The sequence below is a fragment of the Cololabis saira genome, chromosome 7, assembly GCF_033807715.1.
Source record: "Cololabis saira isolate AMF1-May2022 chromosome 7, fColSai1.1, whole genome shotgun sequence".
Lineage (NCBI taxonomy): Eukaryota > Metazoa > Chordata > Actinopteri > Beloniformes > Belonidae > Cololabis > Cololabis saira.
In genome coordinates, this window is record NC_084593.1 from 44,240,290 (window position 1) to 44,260,027 (window position 19,738).

A 19,738-nucleotide genomic window follows, 5' to 3' on the forward strand; every position below is an offset into this window, starting at 1 on the left:
TAATATTAATTATTGTGTTTTTGTACAATAACATACCTTTGATAATGTATGAATCATCACTCACACATAAAATATATATAAATATATATATATATATATATATATATATATATATATATATATATTTTTTTTTTTTTTTTTTTTTTTTTACTTCACGGGCCCTAAGCGCTCTGGTTCTGTTTTTACTATTGTGTGTTAAATTCCTGATCCTCCCACACAAGGGCAGCCCTGCCCATGAGCAGGGCAGGGCCCGGACTTGCACCAACAGGCCTGCTCATACGGTAGGATGGTCTGAAACTATTGTACGCATGAAGTACCTCCTTCTGCTTAAATGAAGCTTTAAAACGTAATAAAAGTGTGTTTGTCTGCTAGAGAGCTGCAGTGGTGCTGCAGAGCCATGGTGGTGCCGGACTCCCCTCTGCTGGCGGCCGTGTCCCTGCTGTCCTGCCTGCACCTGGGTGAGTCACCTCTCCTCTCCTCTAGGACGGGTAGCTGGGCGAGGTTTTTATGTTCTGGGAGGGTCGGACCTCAGGGGCAGAGCCGCCGCAAGGGGTGTGCGAACCGTGCGACCGCACGGGGCCTCGCACCCCGAGGGGCCTCGCGCTATGGGCCGTTTTTGAAAAAAAAAAAAAAAAACATTTTTTTTTTTTTTTTTCGTTTTTTTTTTTTTTTCGTTTTTTCCCTTATAAATATCAACAGTCACATTCCATTACAGACCTAAATGTGTACTAGTCTGTGCATATCAATAAATATATGTGCAATGATGCGCGTGTCTGTTGTTCAATACAACTGATCAGACCAAGCGCAGACACAAGCTGCTCTGATCCAGACGGGTGGAGTTGGAACAAACTGTCACACAATGTCGAGAGAACGAGACAGATTCAGGAAATTTCCATCAGGGGATGAAAAAAGAAAAAAACGAAAGAAAATGGAAGAATTTAATGCCTCTCTGAAAGGCTTGTTTGATAAATTTGTTAGAAAAATCACCAATCCGACCGGGTCTCAAGCAGCCGTGGGGCCCCCCGTCGAGGCAAGCCAAATGATGATGAGGCAGGGGAAGGTATCCAGTATTTTGCTAATTGGAGAGTTAAAATTGCGCATATAGACACCCGATCCGACCCAAAAAACCCAAAAATTTTGCGCGCGTGAGCGTAGCGAGCGCGCGAGGGCCCCCCCAAGCCATTTCGCACAGGGCCTCGCAAATCTCCCAGACAGCTCTGCTCAGGGGAACCACAGAACGTTGTCCGTACTTCCTTTTGAAGTGATCACACTGTCGCCGTTTTGGTCGGAAAGTTCAAGATTAAATGGAAAACTTTGATTCCTGCTGTGGCCGGAGGAGTCGCACACTGCAAAAACTCAAAATCTTAACGAGAATATTTGCCTTATTTCTAGTTAAAATGCCTCATTTTTAGTCAAAGAAAATCTCATTACACTTAAAACAAGACTCATCACTGATAAAAAACAACAATTTTCACCTGTTTCAAGTAGATTTTCACTTAAAATAAGTAGAAAAATCTGCCAGTGGAACAAGATTTTTTTGCCTGTAATGAGAAGATAAATCTTGTCCCACTGGCAGATTTTCCTACTTATTTCAAGTGAAAATTTACTTGAAACAGGTGAAAATTGTCAAATAAAAAGTTATTTATCTGGTGATGACTCTTGTTTTAAGTGTAATGAGATTTTTTGACTAAAAATGAGACATTTTAACTAGAAATAAGACAAATATTCCTGGTAAGATTTTGAGTTTTTGCAGTGCAATCCTCCACCTGTGGAATGGATTGATATGTTGTAGATTTAAATGCGGCCCGCTCTCTGTGAAGAGGGTCCAGTGTTGAGTTGATGAGCTGAATGAACGAGTTCAAATGAACACGTTTATTTCTGCGAGAACGTTGAACTGAACGCAACATGTTTGCAAATAAAGAACTTGAACTTCTTCATCCTGCAGATCACGAAGTGGAACTTGAACTGTTCAGATTATTTAGGTCCAATTATTACGGAATACATTTCACCAGCGGGCAGCGCACACATTTAAAATACTCAATGAGACGACGACTTCACACTACATTACCCACAATGCAGTGCACACTATCATAACAACGGGCACCAGCTCCATGGCAACGGCGACCCAAGCCCGGTGCATCTTTACATAACCAGTGAAGAGAGAGACGTCAGATGATGATCCGCTTATCATTATTTGCAGGAATTTTACACATCGTCTCCCAAAGAGTCAGACGTTAAAAATCTAACCTGCAAATGATGTCCACCTGCACTGAGACTTACATGCACTTTTATTTTTTAAAAACTTAATTAAAATGTAATAAAATTTAATTCAACCAAGAAGAAGAACGTTAAACTGTGTGCAATTTAATGATTTTGCTTGCATTTTGTTTAGTTTTTACCATTTTCAGAACATGATCAATCTATATTAGAGAGAGAATCCACTTGGTGTGTTCAAGGACAGGCAGCATTTCCTCATCAAAGACTAACTGATAAACTTTACCAATATAGTTGTGAACTGAGCCGACCTTTATTTTGGTATTTTTAGTTGGTTAGATATTATTTATGTGTAGTTGCTGTTGTAATTATTTAATATTTGCAGGTCTTATTTGTGTATGCGGACAAATCCATCAAACCATCAGTTGGATGCAAGGCTGTGTGCAGCTTTTTTTTGTAAAATGTTACATGTCATACATGTTCTTTGCAGCTCCGTTTTGGTATTTTTTTCTTTATTCACTTGGGCAGTTTGATCCTTCATTAATGGAGTTATGTGGGTTTTGATGAGCTGACACAATTTAAAAAGATTTATGTTAGAGCAACAAGCAAACATATGTTTTCTCTGCAACTGTAATTGTCACTTGAATAAGTTATAATTCATAATTAGTTATTTAACATTAAGAAGTAGTTACATTTATTTTACATTACATTCAATTACATTTAGTTACATTTGTAAGTTACATCTGGCCCTTTGAGGACAGCTATTATGCTGATGTGGCCCTCGGTGAAAATGAGTTTAACCCCCCTGACGTACACAAACAAAAGTAGAAGAACACTGAACTCTAAAGATGAAGAAGTTTAAAGTTCCTCCGTCACGTGTCCTCTCAGGCTACCTGGCCCGGCGGGTTGGACGCTCAAGGACGGCCCACAAGACCCTGCCCCCGGCCGTCACCGGCCCTCCGGAGTTTGAGCGGACGCACCGCGCACAGTAAGTCTATTACACTGCCTGAAATTAATAACTGGGGAGCACAAAACCTTTTAAATTAATCCACCAGGTTTGGATGGCATGTGTGCACATGCAGTGCCTTCTCTCTTCAGAGCTGCTTCAGAGCTGCTCGTCTACTTTTCTGCTCATCTTTTTTTACTCTGTTGTTTCTTTCTGGACACTAACCCTGTACAGAAAAAAACTGCAGAAAGATAACTGGTAGAGATGAGCTGAAACTCTGCAGCAGTACACTGGATTGTACGGAAGAGTATTTATTAGAGCCGGGCAGGAGAAAAATAGAAATAATATTTTACAGGAGGAAGATTTTTTTTTCATTATGCACTTCGAGAAAAGAGTCGAAATGTCGAGAAAAAAGTTAAAATTTCGTGAATAAAGTTGAAATTTCGAATTTATTTTCAAAATTGTATTTCAACATTAATCTCGAAATTTTTACTTTTTTCTCGAAATTGTACTTCAACATTAATGTCGACTTTTTGACTTTTTTCTCGACATTTCGACTTTTTTATCTTAACATTTCGACATTTTTATCTCAAAATTTCAACTTTTATCTCAACATTTCGACTTTTTTATCTCAAAATTTCGACTTTTTTCTCGACATTTTGATTTTTTTCTCAACATTTCGACTTTTTTTCTCGAAATTCTACTTCAAAATTAATCTCAACATTTCAACTTTTTTCTCGAAGTGCACAATAAAAACAAATCTTCCCCTCTCAAACATTTTTCCTCCTGCATGGCCCTAATACTCTTCTACCGATTACCTCCCAGGTTGTCCAGCTATCCCTTTAACCCTAACAGTATAGACTGAGTGAAGCGTTTTAAAAGGCATGACGGTGTTGTTCTGCGTGTTCTGCGTGTATAGAGAGCTGCAGACGGAGGACTAACTGTGTGTGCTTGCAGCCAGAACTGTGTGGAGTTCTTCCCCTTGTTCCTGGTGTGTCTGTGGAGCTGCGGGGCGTTCTTCAGCGAGGCGGCTGCAGTTGCAGGGGGGCTGCTCTACATGGCTGCTCGCCAGATCTATTTCAACGGATACGTCAAATCTGCCAAGAAAAGGTAAGCTCTGTTCAGATGAATGTTCAGATGAATCACAAGGTTATTTCCGTGAGACTGACTGAATCCTGCCTGGCTTGCAGGTTACCGGGCTTTTACCTGACTCTGGCTGCCCTCGCCGGCCTGTTTCTGCTGGGATTGACTGGAATAGTGCACGCCATACTTCACAAGTACATCCATCTCTGAAGAGTTCAACTGAATAAAACAATGAAGCAGTGCTTTACTGGTTTACTGGTTTACTGGTCATCGGTCCAGGCTGTAACCTGAACTTGTAGTGGACCAGCATCAGGTCCCAGAGCTGTTTTAGATGATGCAGGTAAACCAGTCGTGAACTGCATTCTCTCCACAGGCCTGAGCTTCTACCTGAAATAAAGAGCTTACTGGTATTTCCAGATGTTTCTGTATTCATCCATCAATCCATCCATCCATCCATCCATCCATCCATGCATGCATGCATGCATCCATCCATCCATCCATGCATCCATCCATCCATCCATCCATGCATCCATCCATCCATCCATCCATGCATCCATCCATCCATCCATCCATGCATCCATCCATCCATCCATCCATCCATCCATCCATCCATCCATAGGCATGGTGTGAGGTTTAACGAAATTATTTCAAATAAAAAGCAGCAAAAGTCTGCTATTCAAATATTATTTTGTCAAATTTAACAAAATGTATTTCCTTTTCCAAGAAAAATGCATTTTCATGGTAAATCTGAGAGATTTCTTACATATTTGTAATGCGGGATAAGATAAAGAAGTGACTAAAATCCAAACCTTAAGTGTTTACTGTAAAAATAAGTACATTTACATTTCTAAAATGTACTTAATTTATGGGATAGTGTGTATGTATAATATAAATTGCAGGGCCCGTTTTTAAAACCATGAGATTAAAATAAAAGGGTAAATAAATATGTTTAACTCGGCTGTGACGCATGAGAAAATATGTTTCTCTATTTTTCTTATTTTTGTGAGGGGGATATATATTGTTTTTCGGCACTACCTTGTTCTCTATAGCTGATATAACATGAATTACTCCTATGTGGGATCAATAAAGTTCTTATTTTTGCCATCTGAGAAAATTAAATATATTATATTTGGTGCCTAACTGTTTCCCAAGTATATTAGTGCGTGTGTGAATGAATAAATGAGACGTAAAACGTACATTTCTTTGTAGAAAGGCGCTTTATGAAAATAAGTCCATTTACTTGTATGAGTTTACAGAACAGTCTTGCCTCATCCAATATGGCGGCGACGCTGACGTATCGCAGCAGCTCCGTGGAAGGAGGAGGAGACATGGATATGCCTCTGCATACCAACACCGCCCCCTGGAGGCTGAACGGCGCCCCTGCAGGTCAACACCGCCCTCAGCTGTCATACCTGTCAAGTTTTGGATTTAAAAATAAGGGAAATTTTCCGCCACCCGCTGTCCAACCAACCCCACCGAGGTCCAGTATTACAAGACATGTGTACAAGATATTTAAAATATCTACCTGTCAATCACTTACAAACTACAATTATGTGCTCTTTCTGTACCTTTGTTGACACTGAAAAGCTGTGGACATTCCTATGTATGTAGTTCCTATAATAGAGCCTCAATGAAAACACAAAGGGGAATTAAGGCACATTTATTTATTTGAAATATTTTCAGTTTAAATACAAATTTATTGTCTTCAAGTGAAACATTTTCTATTAATTTGTCATTTTCACCCATGTGGGTCTCTGGCTCCCATTTGTAGATATATATTTGCATGAAGTCTTCGCTTTTTTGGCAGAAATGTGTTCTCTCTCGTTGCATCCATTCATCTCTGATTTGTTGTTCCGAGTTTGTTCCCGTTGTCGCCACTAACCTCGCGAGAACTTCCACCCAGGCTACAGCAAGGGACAGTTCTCGCGAGGTTAGTGACAATTCAATTTGTAGAGGCACAATAATCATTTAAAAAAATTATTATATTATGAAACGGGAAATTTACGGGAAAAGTGGAAAGCCTAAACAGATATTTAAAAAGGAGGACAGATTTAATGTAAACAGTGGTTCTCTGACAGGGAACAGTGAGACTGAAAGTACACTAGAGCTCATAGGCGCCGAATTATGTTTTTGCTGGTGGGTTCTGGATGTCATGTAGTGTCGTTTCACACGAGATTCAGCAACGTAGATTTAACAGCGGTAACGGACATGAACGCCGCACGCACACACACACACACACACACACACACACACACACACACACACACACACAAATAATAATCAATATCTAAACAAATTCAGATGTTCATCTGAGAAAAAGGAGACACCGAGAGTGTATACAGTATAACCTGCACGCGAGTATGGAGCTGTCCGCCGTGCTGAAGTCACTGAACCATGATGTAGTTTCAGCACCTGCTCCCGGTCATTCATTATTTCCTGATATCTTACGCTCATTGATCACTACTACCAAGCTTTAATGACACAGATGTGATTTTCGACTCTGACTCAGATAAAACATATCAGACTCTGACATAACATAACTGGCAGAGTATTACTGAACATATAACAGGCCACACACACAGCAGAAGGACCGTACAACAAAATAAATCAGGCTACCGGTGTACCATTTAACAACAGTAACAGTAACAGTACAGTAACAGTAACAGTCAAAAACAATTGGAATAATAGCCTACTTAACACATAGGTCCACAAACAGCTGGTATTTAATGTCTTTTTTCACTCACCAATCAGTGTTGTTAGTCCACTTTTTGATGAGGAAAGTGTTGCTCCTTTGAGCTGTGCACCCAATGAACCGGTCCATGTTTCCATCCAGGTCCCTGTCCCTTGCCAAACCTTTGTGACAGTTCATAATAGCAATATGGTTCAGCCTTGCTTGCCCCATAGTCGATCGCAGGTACGTTTTTAGGCGCCGCAAGTAGTGCCGATCCTGGCTCCCAGGGGGCCCTAAGCAGGAATCGTGGCAGCCGGCGGCCGCGGCGATTTGGGCCAATTTGGGCACGATTTGGGCCGATTTGGACTGATTTTGGCCAGTGTTTTTAGGCTTTAGTCACAAACTTAAGCAAAGCTCCTGGAAATTATAAACCACACACACACACACACACACACACACACACACACACACACACACACACACACACACACACACACACACACACACACACACACACACACACACTTGGCACAGAATGCAAGCTAATTTTATGCAAATTTGAAATTTATAATATAATATATAATAATATATAATATTATTATATATATATATTATATTATTATATATTAGCTAGGTTAATCCAAGTATAAAAATATCCGCCTAAGATAAAAACTGTATATGGCCCACTGGGATAGGTACCCCAAGGCTCTGGTCATAGTCATACAGATACAACTAACAAAGTTACAGCAAAACGACAAAAAATCATGCTGTAGATTGTGCATGATTTTCTTGTGTACAACACTGTGGCAAGTTCGCCACAACAATGGGGAATTCCACCCATTTTCATTCATACCTCCATGGTCTCCCCCCACAGATTGGAGGTATGTCACTGTTTTATTATTATTTCCACAATTCAACTTCCAAAGTTCCACACCACCACACAACATCATTCTCTAAGCCAATATCTACCGTATCTTAATTACATGATGACATAGTAAAATATAAAAAAAATGGTGGAATTCCTCTTTAAAAACAAAAACACGACATTGACGTTACTAGTCTGCAACACTGCAAGTTGCATGGAAGTCATGTTGGCCGGTTACCTGACTGTTTTTGACGCAGCTCATCATTCCGTTGCTTCTTTTTCTTTTTTTCGCACCCTGAAGGATATATCCTTTTCATTTTGCAGTCTGCAGTGTTGGTGTTACTGTTACTACTGTAACTCTGAACTAGGTTTTCTGTTTAGCGCCGGCTCGGTCGCCGGCTCGTAAACGTAAACAAACAGCTGCTGGCTGCTGCACCGTGCACGCATGAGATTGAACGTCAAGTTACGTTTTTGGATTCACAACGCACCACTGCGCAAATACCGTAGCAGCAGCTGTGGCGAGGGGTCTGTCTGTAGTACTCAGATAGTGGGAGGATCCTATAGTACGTTCTTTGCCTAAACTCCGCAAATTCGCTCAGGCAATTGGGGGCCCCTGGCCATCGGGGGCCTTACGCAATGTGCGTACTCTGCGTATAGGAAGGGGCGGGGCTGGCCGCAAGCCTGAAAACTACCGCTCTGAACAGCATGATGTTACAGGGACAGTCAGTCAGTGCAAGTTTCACAAGTTTGGTGATCTCTGGCAACATGGCTCGCAAGTGCCCTCCCTGATCTCCTTTCAGAGGGACTATAGCAAGGGCTAGTGCTACAGGGGTCACCCGACAGGACCGAGGACACAGGGTTTAGTGCAGGAACTCTTTTATTTACTCTTCTTTCACCCAAGACACACGTGCCGTCACCTTCAGCAGCTTCCTCCCAGCAGAGCTCTTGCTGGTGTGCAGCTGCTCTTTATGAAGGCAGGCAGGGTGGAGAGGCTGATTGGGCACAGGTGTGGCCAATCAGTTGAGTGGCTGCTCCTCCACCCTGCCACAGGGACTGAATCTGCAATCCAGGGATGTTGATAATGTTTCCATGACCTCGAAGTACTGCTGGCGGTACAGTTCTTCTGGTGTGTGAAAGCTGTGTGGCGCTGCACCTCCACATTCCAATCGGCAGGGAATTTTTCTTGGTCGTGGCACAGCTGGGCTTTCCAAGTATAACTCGCGGGCTGCTGCGGTGGTGCTTTCCCACAATTCTGGGAATCCTTCTTCACGAAGACACTTTATGTCTCCTCTGAGTGTGTCAATCATCTGACTTGCTTTCTGCATGTGCAACTGGCTGTTTTGGAGTGCAGTGTTGACAGTTTCCATGCGAGATAAGAATTTCAGCATGAGCCTCTCAGAAAAAAAGGTGCTGAATTTCTGCAGGTGCATAAGCGGTCCACTGGCTTTACCTCCGGCATCACTTTTGTCACTTGAAGACAGTTCTTCAAGAAAATCCATCAGCGCACTCTAGTTGGAATCAATGGATTGTAACGAGGCTGTCTTCACAGTCCAGTGAGTCGGGCACAGAGGTCTCAGAGAAGGTGCGTCTTTTTCTTGAAACTCTTTGAACCAGGCGAGGCGCTTTGGTGAGTTTCTGATCAGGGTAATCAGGTCACGAATCAGTGTCATAAAGTTGTGACATGCAGGGATGTTTTGGGCGACATCATGCACAACCAAATTCACCAGATGTGCAGTGCAATGGACGTACTGCGCACGGGGCTCCTGTTCCATTACGCGGGCGCGTAATCCCGTTTTACTGCCAGACACGTTTGCTGCTCCATCATAACATTGCCCTCTGCATTACTGAAGTTTCAGAGAGAATCTCTTCAAAACTTCATTTAACAGCTGAAACAGCGCATCTGCTGTTGTTTTTTCCGTCTGATAAAATCCAACAAACAGTTCCTCTGGCTCCAGATTTTCAGCAACAAAACGGAAACAGACGGAAACCTGTTCTCTGACTGTTATGTCGGACGTTTCATCCATTATCACGGAGAAAAACATTGCAGATTTTATCTCCTCAATAAGTGTTCTTAGCACATCATGGGCCATAATTTCCGTCTTCTCATTCAGGATATCATGAGAGAGCCACCTGTGCTCTTTACGAGCAAGCCATGTTGTAACTCGGGGATATCTTGAGCTCGCAAGTTAAGTAACTGGGTCAAATTGGACTCCTCATCAGTTTTTCCCCGTACAGCCAATCCCTGACATGAAAGGTAACGGATCGAGGAAAGAACAGCTAGTAAAGCTGTTCCTGCATCGGCCATATGCTTCAGTTTACCCGCAGAAATAGAAGCGGCAACATTGACGCCTGCAGCTGCAGAAGCAGCAATGCTAGCTGCTGCTCTATGAAGATTAGACTTTTCATGGGACCTGAATCTCTCCAGTGCTTTGGCCCAGCTGGAAAAGCCATCACGAACACACGCTTTTAAAGACTCCTGATCATGGGTTGTGGATGGGAGAGAAGCACCGCTGGTATTAGCTGAAGTGCAAACATGGCAAAATGCTTTAGTTTTGGTAGCATCATAGGCTATCCAAGGAAATGTAGTTTTCCAGCTAACTTGGAAAGTTGGACCTCCCTTTCTATGCTCCTCCTCAGCGCTGCAGCTTGTGCTCGTTGATATATCCGGTGGTGCAGTCACTCCAGAAACTGTAACCTCACTTTCGCTGGGTTTTTTTGTTTTTCTCATGACAAATTTATCCATCTTTTCAGTTGTGACAGTAGGCTAAACATTCGCTGGTTGTCTTTTCAATTTTTGGAGGTTAATCTGACGTGTGTATGTCAGTGGAGTTGTTAGCCAATCAGATATTGTTGACATGTGGGCTCGCCTGCTCGGCCATCTCCGTGGGTGCTCGGGCCCCGAAGCCCCCACGGTTCCGGCGCCTATGCCACGTTACATTTACTTGAGTAAGTTTTGGGAAATGTTGTACTTTTAGGAGTAGTTTTGAATCACTATACTTTTTACTTTTACTTGAGTAGATTTGTGAAGAAGAAACTGTTCCTCTTACTCCGCTACATTAGGCTACGTTGAGCTGTTACTTTTCTTTTAACCCCTCCACGTACTGTACGTGATTCTTTGGGAAAAATTTTTGTTTTTGCATGTTTTGTCACATTTACACAGACTCAAACACACACAGAGTTTCTATGAGTTCATGTTTGTTCTAGTTCTGCCTGGTTAAAAAAGAAAAGTACAAAGGCTTGAAATTTTGTGCTACTTTTGCTTACGGTAATTCATTTTTTATTCTGTTATTATTTTATTTATTTTATTATTTATTAAAGTACTTGAATTTACTTTAAGATTATTTTAATTTAAGCTATTTTTTATTAATTTTAATTTATTTTATTTTATTGATTTAGTTTGCCTGAAGTGTGTAATGGTGATAAAATTCCTGTTAATGCTGATTAACAAAGGCAAGGCTTGGATTCCTGATATTGTAACAGTAAAAAAACAAACTAATATCATAATCCATCACTTTGTAAAGAATGTTTAATCGTTGTTTTGCTCACCGATCGGGTTTTGATTGGTTGTGCCTGCACTCACCGTTAGAGGGGAGACGCGCTGTTTTTTATTAAGCCAATACAGAACTGGATGCTGAATGACAAGCATGGTGTCCGTGTGTCTGTTTCACATTCCCCTTTACAGGGGTATAACATTAGCAGATCTGATGTAACCACAGTTGGACTGAATGAGCCTGAGTTTTGTTTTTTAAACTAAGGAATACTAAGAAATATGAGCATTGTTTTTAGAACTGTATCACTAAGACAGATTGTTTTGTTTTATCATGTCTGTGTTTATATTTAAATGTAAATTCAACTAATCTGAAAATTCCATGACGTGTTTCACCTTCAGACTTGGACATGGATTCCCCTCCGGTGGATCTGTCTTTTAAAGAAATCTTCACAGTCACAGGTAAATTGTTTTCCTATTAATTTTAAAGTAAGGAATGTTAAAGTTTTAATCATATCCTTGTTTGTTGTAATCTCTGATGGAAAGAACATCTGCTAGTACAGGGGTCGGCAACCCAAAATGTTGAAAGAGCCATATTGGACCAAAAACACAAAAAACAAATATGTCTGGAGCTGCAAAAAATGAAAAGTCTTGTATAAGCTTTTCATTATGCACTTCGAGAAAAAAAGTCGAAATGTTGAGGAAAAAAGTCAAAATTTCGAGAAAAAAGTCGAAATGTCACGATTAATGTTGAAGTACAATCTTGAGAAAAAAGTCGAAATGTCGAGAAAAAAGTCAAAATTTCGAGAAAAAAGTCGAAATGTCACGATTAATGTTGAAGTACAATCTTGAGAAAAAAGTCGAAATGTTGAGAAAAAAGTCAAAATGTCAAGAAAAAAGTCGAAATGTCACGATTAATGTTGAAGTACAATCTTGAGAAAAAAGTCGAAATGTTGAGAAAAAAGTCAAAATGTTGAGAAAAGAGTCAAAATTTTGAGAAAAAAATCGAAATGTTGAGAAAAAAGTCAAAATGTCAAGGAAATAGTCAAAATTTGTGAAAAAAGTCGAAATGTTGAGAAAAAAGTCGAAATGTCGAGATTAATATTGAAGTACAATCTCGAGAAAAAAGTTGAAATGTCGAGAAAAAAGTCGAAATGTCGAGAAAAAAGTCTAAATTTCGAGAAAAAAGTCGAAATGTCGAGATTAAAAAGGAGAAAAAAAAGGTCAAACATTTTTGAAAAAGCTCCAGGAGCCACTAGGGCGGCGCTAAAGAGCCGCATGCGGCTCTAGAGCCACGGGTTGCTGACCCCTGTGCTAGTATAAAAAAAAATATGACACTCAAAAATAGTTCAGTGTTGAAGTATTCAATACTAAATACATTATTTCATTTTAAAGACCTCATAGAGATTTCTAAATCTTTCTGTAAAAGCAAAAAGTGTAAATATGTGCCTTTATGTCCAAGCATAAAGGCAAAAATGTACAGAGGCATTCATTGCACCAGATTTATCAAGTCTTGCATTTAGAAGGTTTAGAAGGAGTTCAGAAAGCAGAACAAAAAGATGGACTTTTTTGGGGTTGCCCGGTATACAAATTATGAACAACACAAACTGGAAAGCTCAAAAACACTTTCAGACAAAACTAAAATAAAAAATGGTAAAACAAAAAAGAATGACTTCATTATAAAAGAGGACAAAAACGACATCTTCTCATACAAAAGCAGCAGCAGGGACACGAGAAGACGACTGGCATCCACTTCCATATCTGCAAGTGTAACTGACTGATCTCTGTAAAGAGTTCAAAAGTCCAGTATGTGCATGGGGGAAATGCAGATTGTGTATGTAAATGGGAATATTCAGCTCATGGACTTGTATGTTTAGTGGGTTTATTTGTGATTTAGATGCACTGGAAGAGGAACCCAACAAAGGCCTGCGACCTTTGACAACAAACTCTGAGGGGAAGTACCTGAGCCGCTCTCTGCGTCTCGGATACAACAAGCTCTCAAACCTTGACGGTCTTCAGTACGTCATCGACCATTTCCTGGCTGATCCCACAAAGCTCTGCTGGCTGGACCTGTCCTTCAACAACTTAACATCCATCGATCCAGTGAGACCCGTTTGCCAGTTTTCTGTTCCACTTTACTCCTTTCTTACGTCATTGATCTACAGTTTGCATTCTTGCACTCATTCAAGGAAACTCTGGTCTCCGTCAACATTACTACCTTTTTTTTTAATGCAATTGACATTGTGGGCCTGTAACTCTTTCTTGGTTTTATTTATGCATTCAGAGATGGCTGGATTTACATTTTTAATTAACCAGAGCGTAATTTGTGTCTGCATTCCAGGTTTTGTTTGAGCTGGAAGAGCTGCGTGTGTTGTATCTCCATGGCAACAGCATCTCCAACATGACAGAGGTAGAAGACCTGGGAGTGCTGAAGCATCTGCACACGATCACGCTGCACGGAAATGTCATAGAAAGTTTGAGGGACTACAGGTATTAAACTCTTCAGACATTTATTTTGAAACTTGCTAAGGAACACATCATGCTGAGATTGTATAACTTTGGCTCTGTTGAGAATATATATATATATATATATATATATATATATATATATATATATATATATATATATATATATATATACAGTATATGTAGGTCAATGACGTGACGCCTATATTTTCTGAAAACAGTTTTTTTTTCAATTCAAAAAAGGTTTAAATGGATAAAAAATACCAGATATATGACCTACCTGTCCCACATATGGACTCACGTGAATTTTACAAAAAATACTAGTTATTTGGGATTTTGTTGTTGTTTTTAAACATCAAAATGTCATGTGGTGCGACCGTCCAACCAGGACTCTTGTTTTGAAAACCTTTTTTGAAATCACTCTTTTTTAAATCAATCTTCTGCCCTATCTGGCATGATTTCAGAAATGTCTTGTAGTGTGTAAGATTGAACACATTTGTATTTATATTTCCATCATAATATACAAACAAAGTTTGACTGATGTTCATTTTATGGAATATCATGTGGCGCGACCGTTAAAAAAATAACCATTTTTGTATCATACTGGAAACTTGTCAAAGATGTCAAGATGTTAAGGACTTTTTTTAAGGCTAGTGCCAATTCATCTTGACAAAAAACAAAAAAAAACATTCTTAATGTTTGAACTACTGCAATAGACATTCTTTTTTTATTATTTTAAAATTGACCTGTAAACCTGAAAATCCGTATTCATCATTGACCCATATATATATACAATATATATATATATATATATATATATATATATATATATATATATATATATATATATATATATATTCACTGGTGACTTCACTGGTGCCATTTAATAGTTTGATTGGAGGCCTGAAACCTGCCCTGATTGCTTGATTGGAGCGTTGACTGTTGACTGAATGTTAAACAGCAGACGAATGCTGTAGTTTCCAGTGTCTGAAATTACATTTCTAATAACTGTTTAATCTCAATTTATTGAAGAAATTCGATCAATTCCAGAATGTCAAAAAGCAGACATACATGTAGTTGGACAGTATCTGCCCTTTATGAAGTTCATGGGATTTCTATTCTTTGTTTGGCTGAACTCTTGTGGCTCAGAGAACTGACTAAGTGACTAAATTCAATAGGCCAAAATGTGACCAGAGTGGATAATAAATTACATCCCACAATACACTGAAGTGCTTGGTGTTCACTATGCACAAATTCAGATCACTATGCTCGTAAGTGTTTCTTGTACTAAAAAGAAAAAAAAAAAAACAGACAGAAAAACTTAACCAGATCAACTAGATCTTTTTATTTACAGTTAAATTTCTAGTTCTGAAGACATAAATTCCCCTCAGAATTTAACATTAGCATTTGTTGGTAATTTCACAGGTAAGTGATAACTATCTTTATGCTGTTATACTAACACAGTCTCACTCCGGAGGCGTCGGAATCCGACGAACGGTCAAGAGCCATTGGCGACATCTACTGACGCACAAGGTACCCTTCTGCGTCTCTTTCAGACGCAAATAGGCTCCTATTGGCTGCAATGTAATCCCGTCTGCGGCTATATTTGACGCTCAGAGCAGTTGATCGCCGCGAGCGGTTTCCTCATTCCTCTTTTTTTTTTAAATGCATATACTTCAATTTAAAAGATGGTTTGATGACATTTCTAGCGAGAAATTTTCAGACACAAATTGAATACACCAAATTGTATGACATCTCCAAAGTAATCCCGTCTATATGTGACGATCAGAGCAGTACTTCAATTTAAAAGTGTGGTTTGATGACATTTCTATATGCATTTCCCCCCACAATCTCTCTTCAGTGAGTGTATATTTTATATTAAAAACATTACTGTTTACTCAAGTGTACTCCTAAATTAAATACTTACCTGCTGTATTCTACTGCCCTTATTTTTAACAGCTTGTGCTCTTACAACGCCATATTAAAATAAATTATAAACCACACTTCATAGAAACAAAATAGATCGCGGGATGAGGTCTGAAAGATCTGTTTTGAAACGTTGCTTAATACGTTACGCCACTGAACGCAACTCTTTCTGTCGGCGAAATAAAGCAGCAGGACAAAACGTTAATACTGCGGGTATACTGAACTAAATGCTCTTGTTTGGAAGTCACGCCATATTAAAACAAATTATAAACCACATTAACACTTCATAGAAACAAAATAGATCGAGGGATGAGGTCTGAAAGATCTGTTTTGAAACGTTGCTTAATACGTTACGCCATTGAACACAACCCTTCCTGTCGCCGAGATAGGCAGCAGGACAAAACGTTAAAATAGCACTAATTAATGCATATATTGATCTTTTCCATCACATACATCTACTCACAATATAAATATACATTTTATGGTCACACTTTGTCTGTTGAAAAATGAGCGGATATATGATTTCTGAACCCTAATGTCAACATCTTAACCCTAAACCGGAAGAGGTTACAGAACTACAATTTGTGCCAAGTTACAATACACAGCATTGTGCTACGTCATAGCTTTTGTAGTTCCAATGAATTAGCACTTATAAAACTGTGATCACGAACTTTGCAAGCTTATTATATGTTTTTAAGGGTGGGAATCACGCCTGTCTGGTCTGATTTTGACTTTTGTATTGGTAAGAGGGTGAAATCATGTTTTTTATAGGTTTTGACCCTATTCAGTGGCGCCCCCTATTGGTCTACTGTCGGGCATGATAGTAGAGGTGCAGAGCTTTCCAAAACTGTTCACCTCATGTCTCTAGCATATTTTGTTGTTGAATTATAGGCCTTCAAAAGTGTCACAGGTACAAGGTTCAAAGGGCACACCTGGGGAGCAGGAATTGCCCACAAATCTCATATTGACATATGGTGCTCCTGAGGTCAAGACCTTTCCAACGATGTCTTCACTGTTGTCCTACGACAAAGTTTGATTTTCTTGTTGGTACAGATCATGGATGTTTGACTTGTATATTCAGAGACCTGTTTAAGGGGCTGAGCTGGAAACAATCAGTCAAAATCTTTTAACGAGTATTTTGTGGCCAGATTTCTTTAAGATATCGATGATAGTATTATACACAGTCATACTATCCAATTTGGACCAGTTCTTAGTTTATTTTCCCCTTTAAATACTGATTGTTTCACCTTTTGAAATTTTCCCATTAACTTAACATGGCTATTTAGAGACCCTTTAACCGCTTCCCCAGTCTGACAGGATGATCCTGGATGATCAAGGATGATCAAATGTATAATATATCATAGTGCTAATACATTTCTGTGTGTTTAAGTTATGCAAACACATCTTAAAAAATGTTTTAAAAAAAAGTTAAAAAGTTATGGTAACCTCCTTCCGGTTTAGGGTTAAGATGTTGTTTGTGTTCAATAAATGGAGAGGAGACATGGAGCGTTTCTATCACTTCAGCAGTACTTTAATCAAAGATAGAACGTCTCTGCTTTAATTAACGTTCAACGGTTAATGTTCGAGACATCAGCTGTAGGCTACAGCACTTCCTGTTTAACAGTCGGGGCAAAACGTTACCATGACAACACCGGAGGGGGCGGGGACTCCCACTATAACAGAATCCCATAACAGATGTTGACATTAGGGTTCCGAAATAATATATCCGCTCATTTTTCAACAGACAAAGTGTGACCATAAAATGTATGTGATGGACAAGATCAATATATGCATTTATTAGTGTACATTAGTGCTATTTTAACGTTTTGTCCTGCTGCCTATTTCGCCGACAGGAAGGGTTGTGTTCAATGCCGTAACGTATTAAGCAACGTTTCAAAACAGATCTTTCAGACCTCATCCCTCGATCTATTTTGTTTCTATGAAGTGTTAATGTGGTTTATAATTTGTTTTAATATGGCGTTGTAAGAGCAAAAGCTGTTAAAAATAAGGGCAGTAGAATACAGCAGGTAAGTATTTAATTTAGGAGTACGCTTGAGTAAACAGTAATGTTTTTAATATAAAATATACACTCAGTGAAGAGAGATTGTGGGGGAAAATGCATATAGAAATGTCAACAAACCACACTTTTAAATTGAAGTACTGCTCTGATCGTCACATATAGACGGGATTACTTTGGAGATGTCATACAATTTGGTGTATTCTATTTGTGTCTGAAAATTTCTCGCTAGAAATGTCATCAAACCATCTTTTAAATTGAAGTATATGCATTTAAAAAAAAAAGAGGAATGAGGAAACCGCTCGCGGTATCACCTGCTCTGAGCGTCAAATATAGCCGCAGACGGGATTACATTGCAGCCAATAGGAGCCTATTTGCGTCTGAAAGAGACGCAGAAGGGTACCTTGTGCGTCTGTAGATGGCGCCAATGGCTCTTGACCGTTCGTCGGATTCCGACGCCTCCGGAGTGAGACTGTGTTGGTTATACCAATGAGTAATACATTTTTCACACACGTCGGACTTCTAATATTTCCACAGTTATGTCGGTTTACTTTGCATGGTGCCACGTTGATTCAGCTCTATTATCCACACCCAGAAGTAACAGTTACAGACTAAATGAAATTCTAATTCATTTGAATAAAGTTTTGAATCAAATCCAGTTTTTATTTCGGTTTGTAAGTAAATTCGTTACATGGATATCAAATGTTCATGGACTTGTTGGAATTAAAGACAACTTACACCGTACATCTTTGTTTGCTTAGGAATCAAGTGATTTTTGCTCTGCCTCACCTGAAGAACATGGACTTCAGCGTTGTGACACCCAGGGAGCGGGAGTTGGCAAATCTTTGGTCCAAGAAGGTTTAAACAAGAGAACAAAGGAATTAACTTATTTGTTGTTTTTTTCCTCAATAAAAAAAGAAATCTCATGCATAAATCAAGAATCTATTCATTAAACGATGCCAGTAATGCCTGATGGATTAACTGCACTTGACAGCGATCACAAAGCTTTGGAATCCAAATCTGTCCAGGCAATCTGCTTACACCTCTGGCAGGTGGCAAAGTGTGGGCTGATGTTCTACAAACATCTGGCATCTGACCAAAGGTTGTCAGATAGATAGTCTGTTTTCTAAAACAATAATAAATTAATTGCTCCTGGGCTGCTGTAAATAAATATTTTGCACAGATGAATAAACTTAATTTAAATTTGCATCTGTATGCGTCTCCTTTGATATGATGTCAATGAGCCTGGGGAGGAAGAACAGATGACAGGATGACCTACAGCAAGAGTAGGACCTTGTTCTTTGATTCTTTATAACTAAATTATGCTGAAGAAAATAAACTATCCTGATTTCTAAACCCTATTTACAGCCCTGCAAGGGCGTTTTATCTCTTTTTTATATTATGAATGTATTGTAAAATATATATTACAATATATAGTAAATATAGCTACTTTTAAGAGTAATGGAGGATAGGCTAGTTTAATTTAAGCAGTACACAATTTAAAGGGATATGCAACAATGTGTATCATGAATGTGACTAAAGATGGATATGAATAACTTTCTTAAAGGGGACCTATTATGGCATCTAATCCCTATTTTAAACAGGCCTTGAATGTCTTAAAAACAAGCTTTTGATTGTTTTTGCTAAATAAATTAGAAATTCAGCCTCTGAGCCATGTTTTTATCTTCCCATTCTCTAACCTCATTATCTATGCAGGATTATGAGTGGGCGGGGCTATGATAATGAGGCTCTGTGCTGATTGGCTGCCTGAATGACGCGATACACCGCTACGAAAAAATGGCGGAAGCTCGGGCTGGTGGAGTTATTATTACACCGTGTCCTAACTGCATGCGATGCGAGCGAGTGTCAGCGACAAAATCAATTCCATTGCTTTATTTTCTATTGGACTGTCCTAACTGGCCACACCGTTTTGAGCTGAACATTTGTCGGACGCCCTGCTTCTATTTTCTTCCTGCTGCTCGCGTTGAAAGCCGGTTGAAAGCGCTGTAGGAAATAGTCCTGATGAGGAGCGGCTGATCCAGTTAGTTGAAATGAGAAGTTAT

At 39.4% G+C, this 19,738-nt stretch overlaps 2 protein-coding genes across 2 annotated transcripts; both read left to right on the top strand.

Annotated features, from left to right (window-relative positions):
• The first annotated feature begins 237 nt into the window (after window positions 1-237).
• mgst2 (microsomal glutathione S-transferase 2) lies at window positions 238-4,873 on the top strand. Its single transcript, XM_061726437.1, has 5 exons — window positions 238-281; window positions 373-458; window positions 3,103-3,202; window positions 4,118-4,270; window positions 4,351-4,873. The coding sequence occupies exons 2-5, from the start codon at window positions 398-400 to the stop codon at window positions 4,451-4,453; spliced, it is 417 nt and encodes a 138-aa protein (XP_061582421.1). The 5' UTR covers window positions 238-281; window positions 373-397; the 3' UTR covers window positions 4,454-4,873.
• A 6,803-nt stretch (window positions 4,874-11,676) lies between these two features.
• LOC133447403 (leucine-rich repeat-containing protein 51-like) lies at window positions 11,677-18,539 on the top strand. Its single transcript, XM_061726075.1, has 4 exons — window positions 11,677-11,728; window positions 13,164-13,369; window positions 13,608-13,756; window positions 18,437-18,539. Exons 1-4 carry the CDS (start codon window positions 11,677-11,679, stop codon window positions 18,537-18,539), a joined length of 510 nt encoding a protein of 169 aa, XP_061582059.1.
• Window positions 18,540-19,738: the final 1,199 nt, after the last annotated feature.

What these genes read in the sequence shown, in the direction of transcription:
- mgst2 (XM_061726437.1), top strand. Translation starts at nt 398, where the DNA reads ATGGTGGTGCCGGACTCCCCTCTGCTGGCGGCCGTGTCCCTGCTGTCC. An exon ending in GCTGTCCTGCCTGCACCTGG is followed by an intron (nt 459 to 3,102) that starts GTGAGTCACCTC and finishes GTGTCCTCTCAG; the next exon opens with GCTACCTGGCCCGGCGGGTT. An exon ending in GTCAAATCTGCCAAGAAAAG is followed by an intron (nt 4,271 to 4,350) that starts GTAAGCTCTGTT and finishes CCTGGCTTGCAG; the next exon opens with GTTACCGGGCTTTTACCTGA.
- LOC133447403 (XM_061726075.1), top strand. Translation starts at nt 11,677, where the DNA reads ATGGATTCCCCTCCGGTGGATCTGTCTTTTAAAGAAATCTTCACAGTC. An exon ending in AGAAATCTTCACAGTCACAG is followed by an intron (nt 11,729 to 13,163) that starts GTAAATTGTTTT and finishes TTTGTGATTTAG; the next exon opens with ATGCACTGGAAGAGGAACCC. An exon ending in ACTTAACATCCATCGATCCA is followed by an intron (nt 13,370 to 13,607) that starts GTGAGACCCGTT and finishes TCTGCATTCCAG; the next exon opens with GTTTTGTTTGAGCTGGAAGA.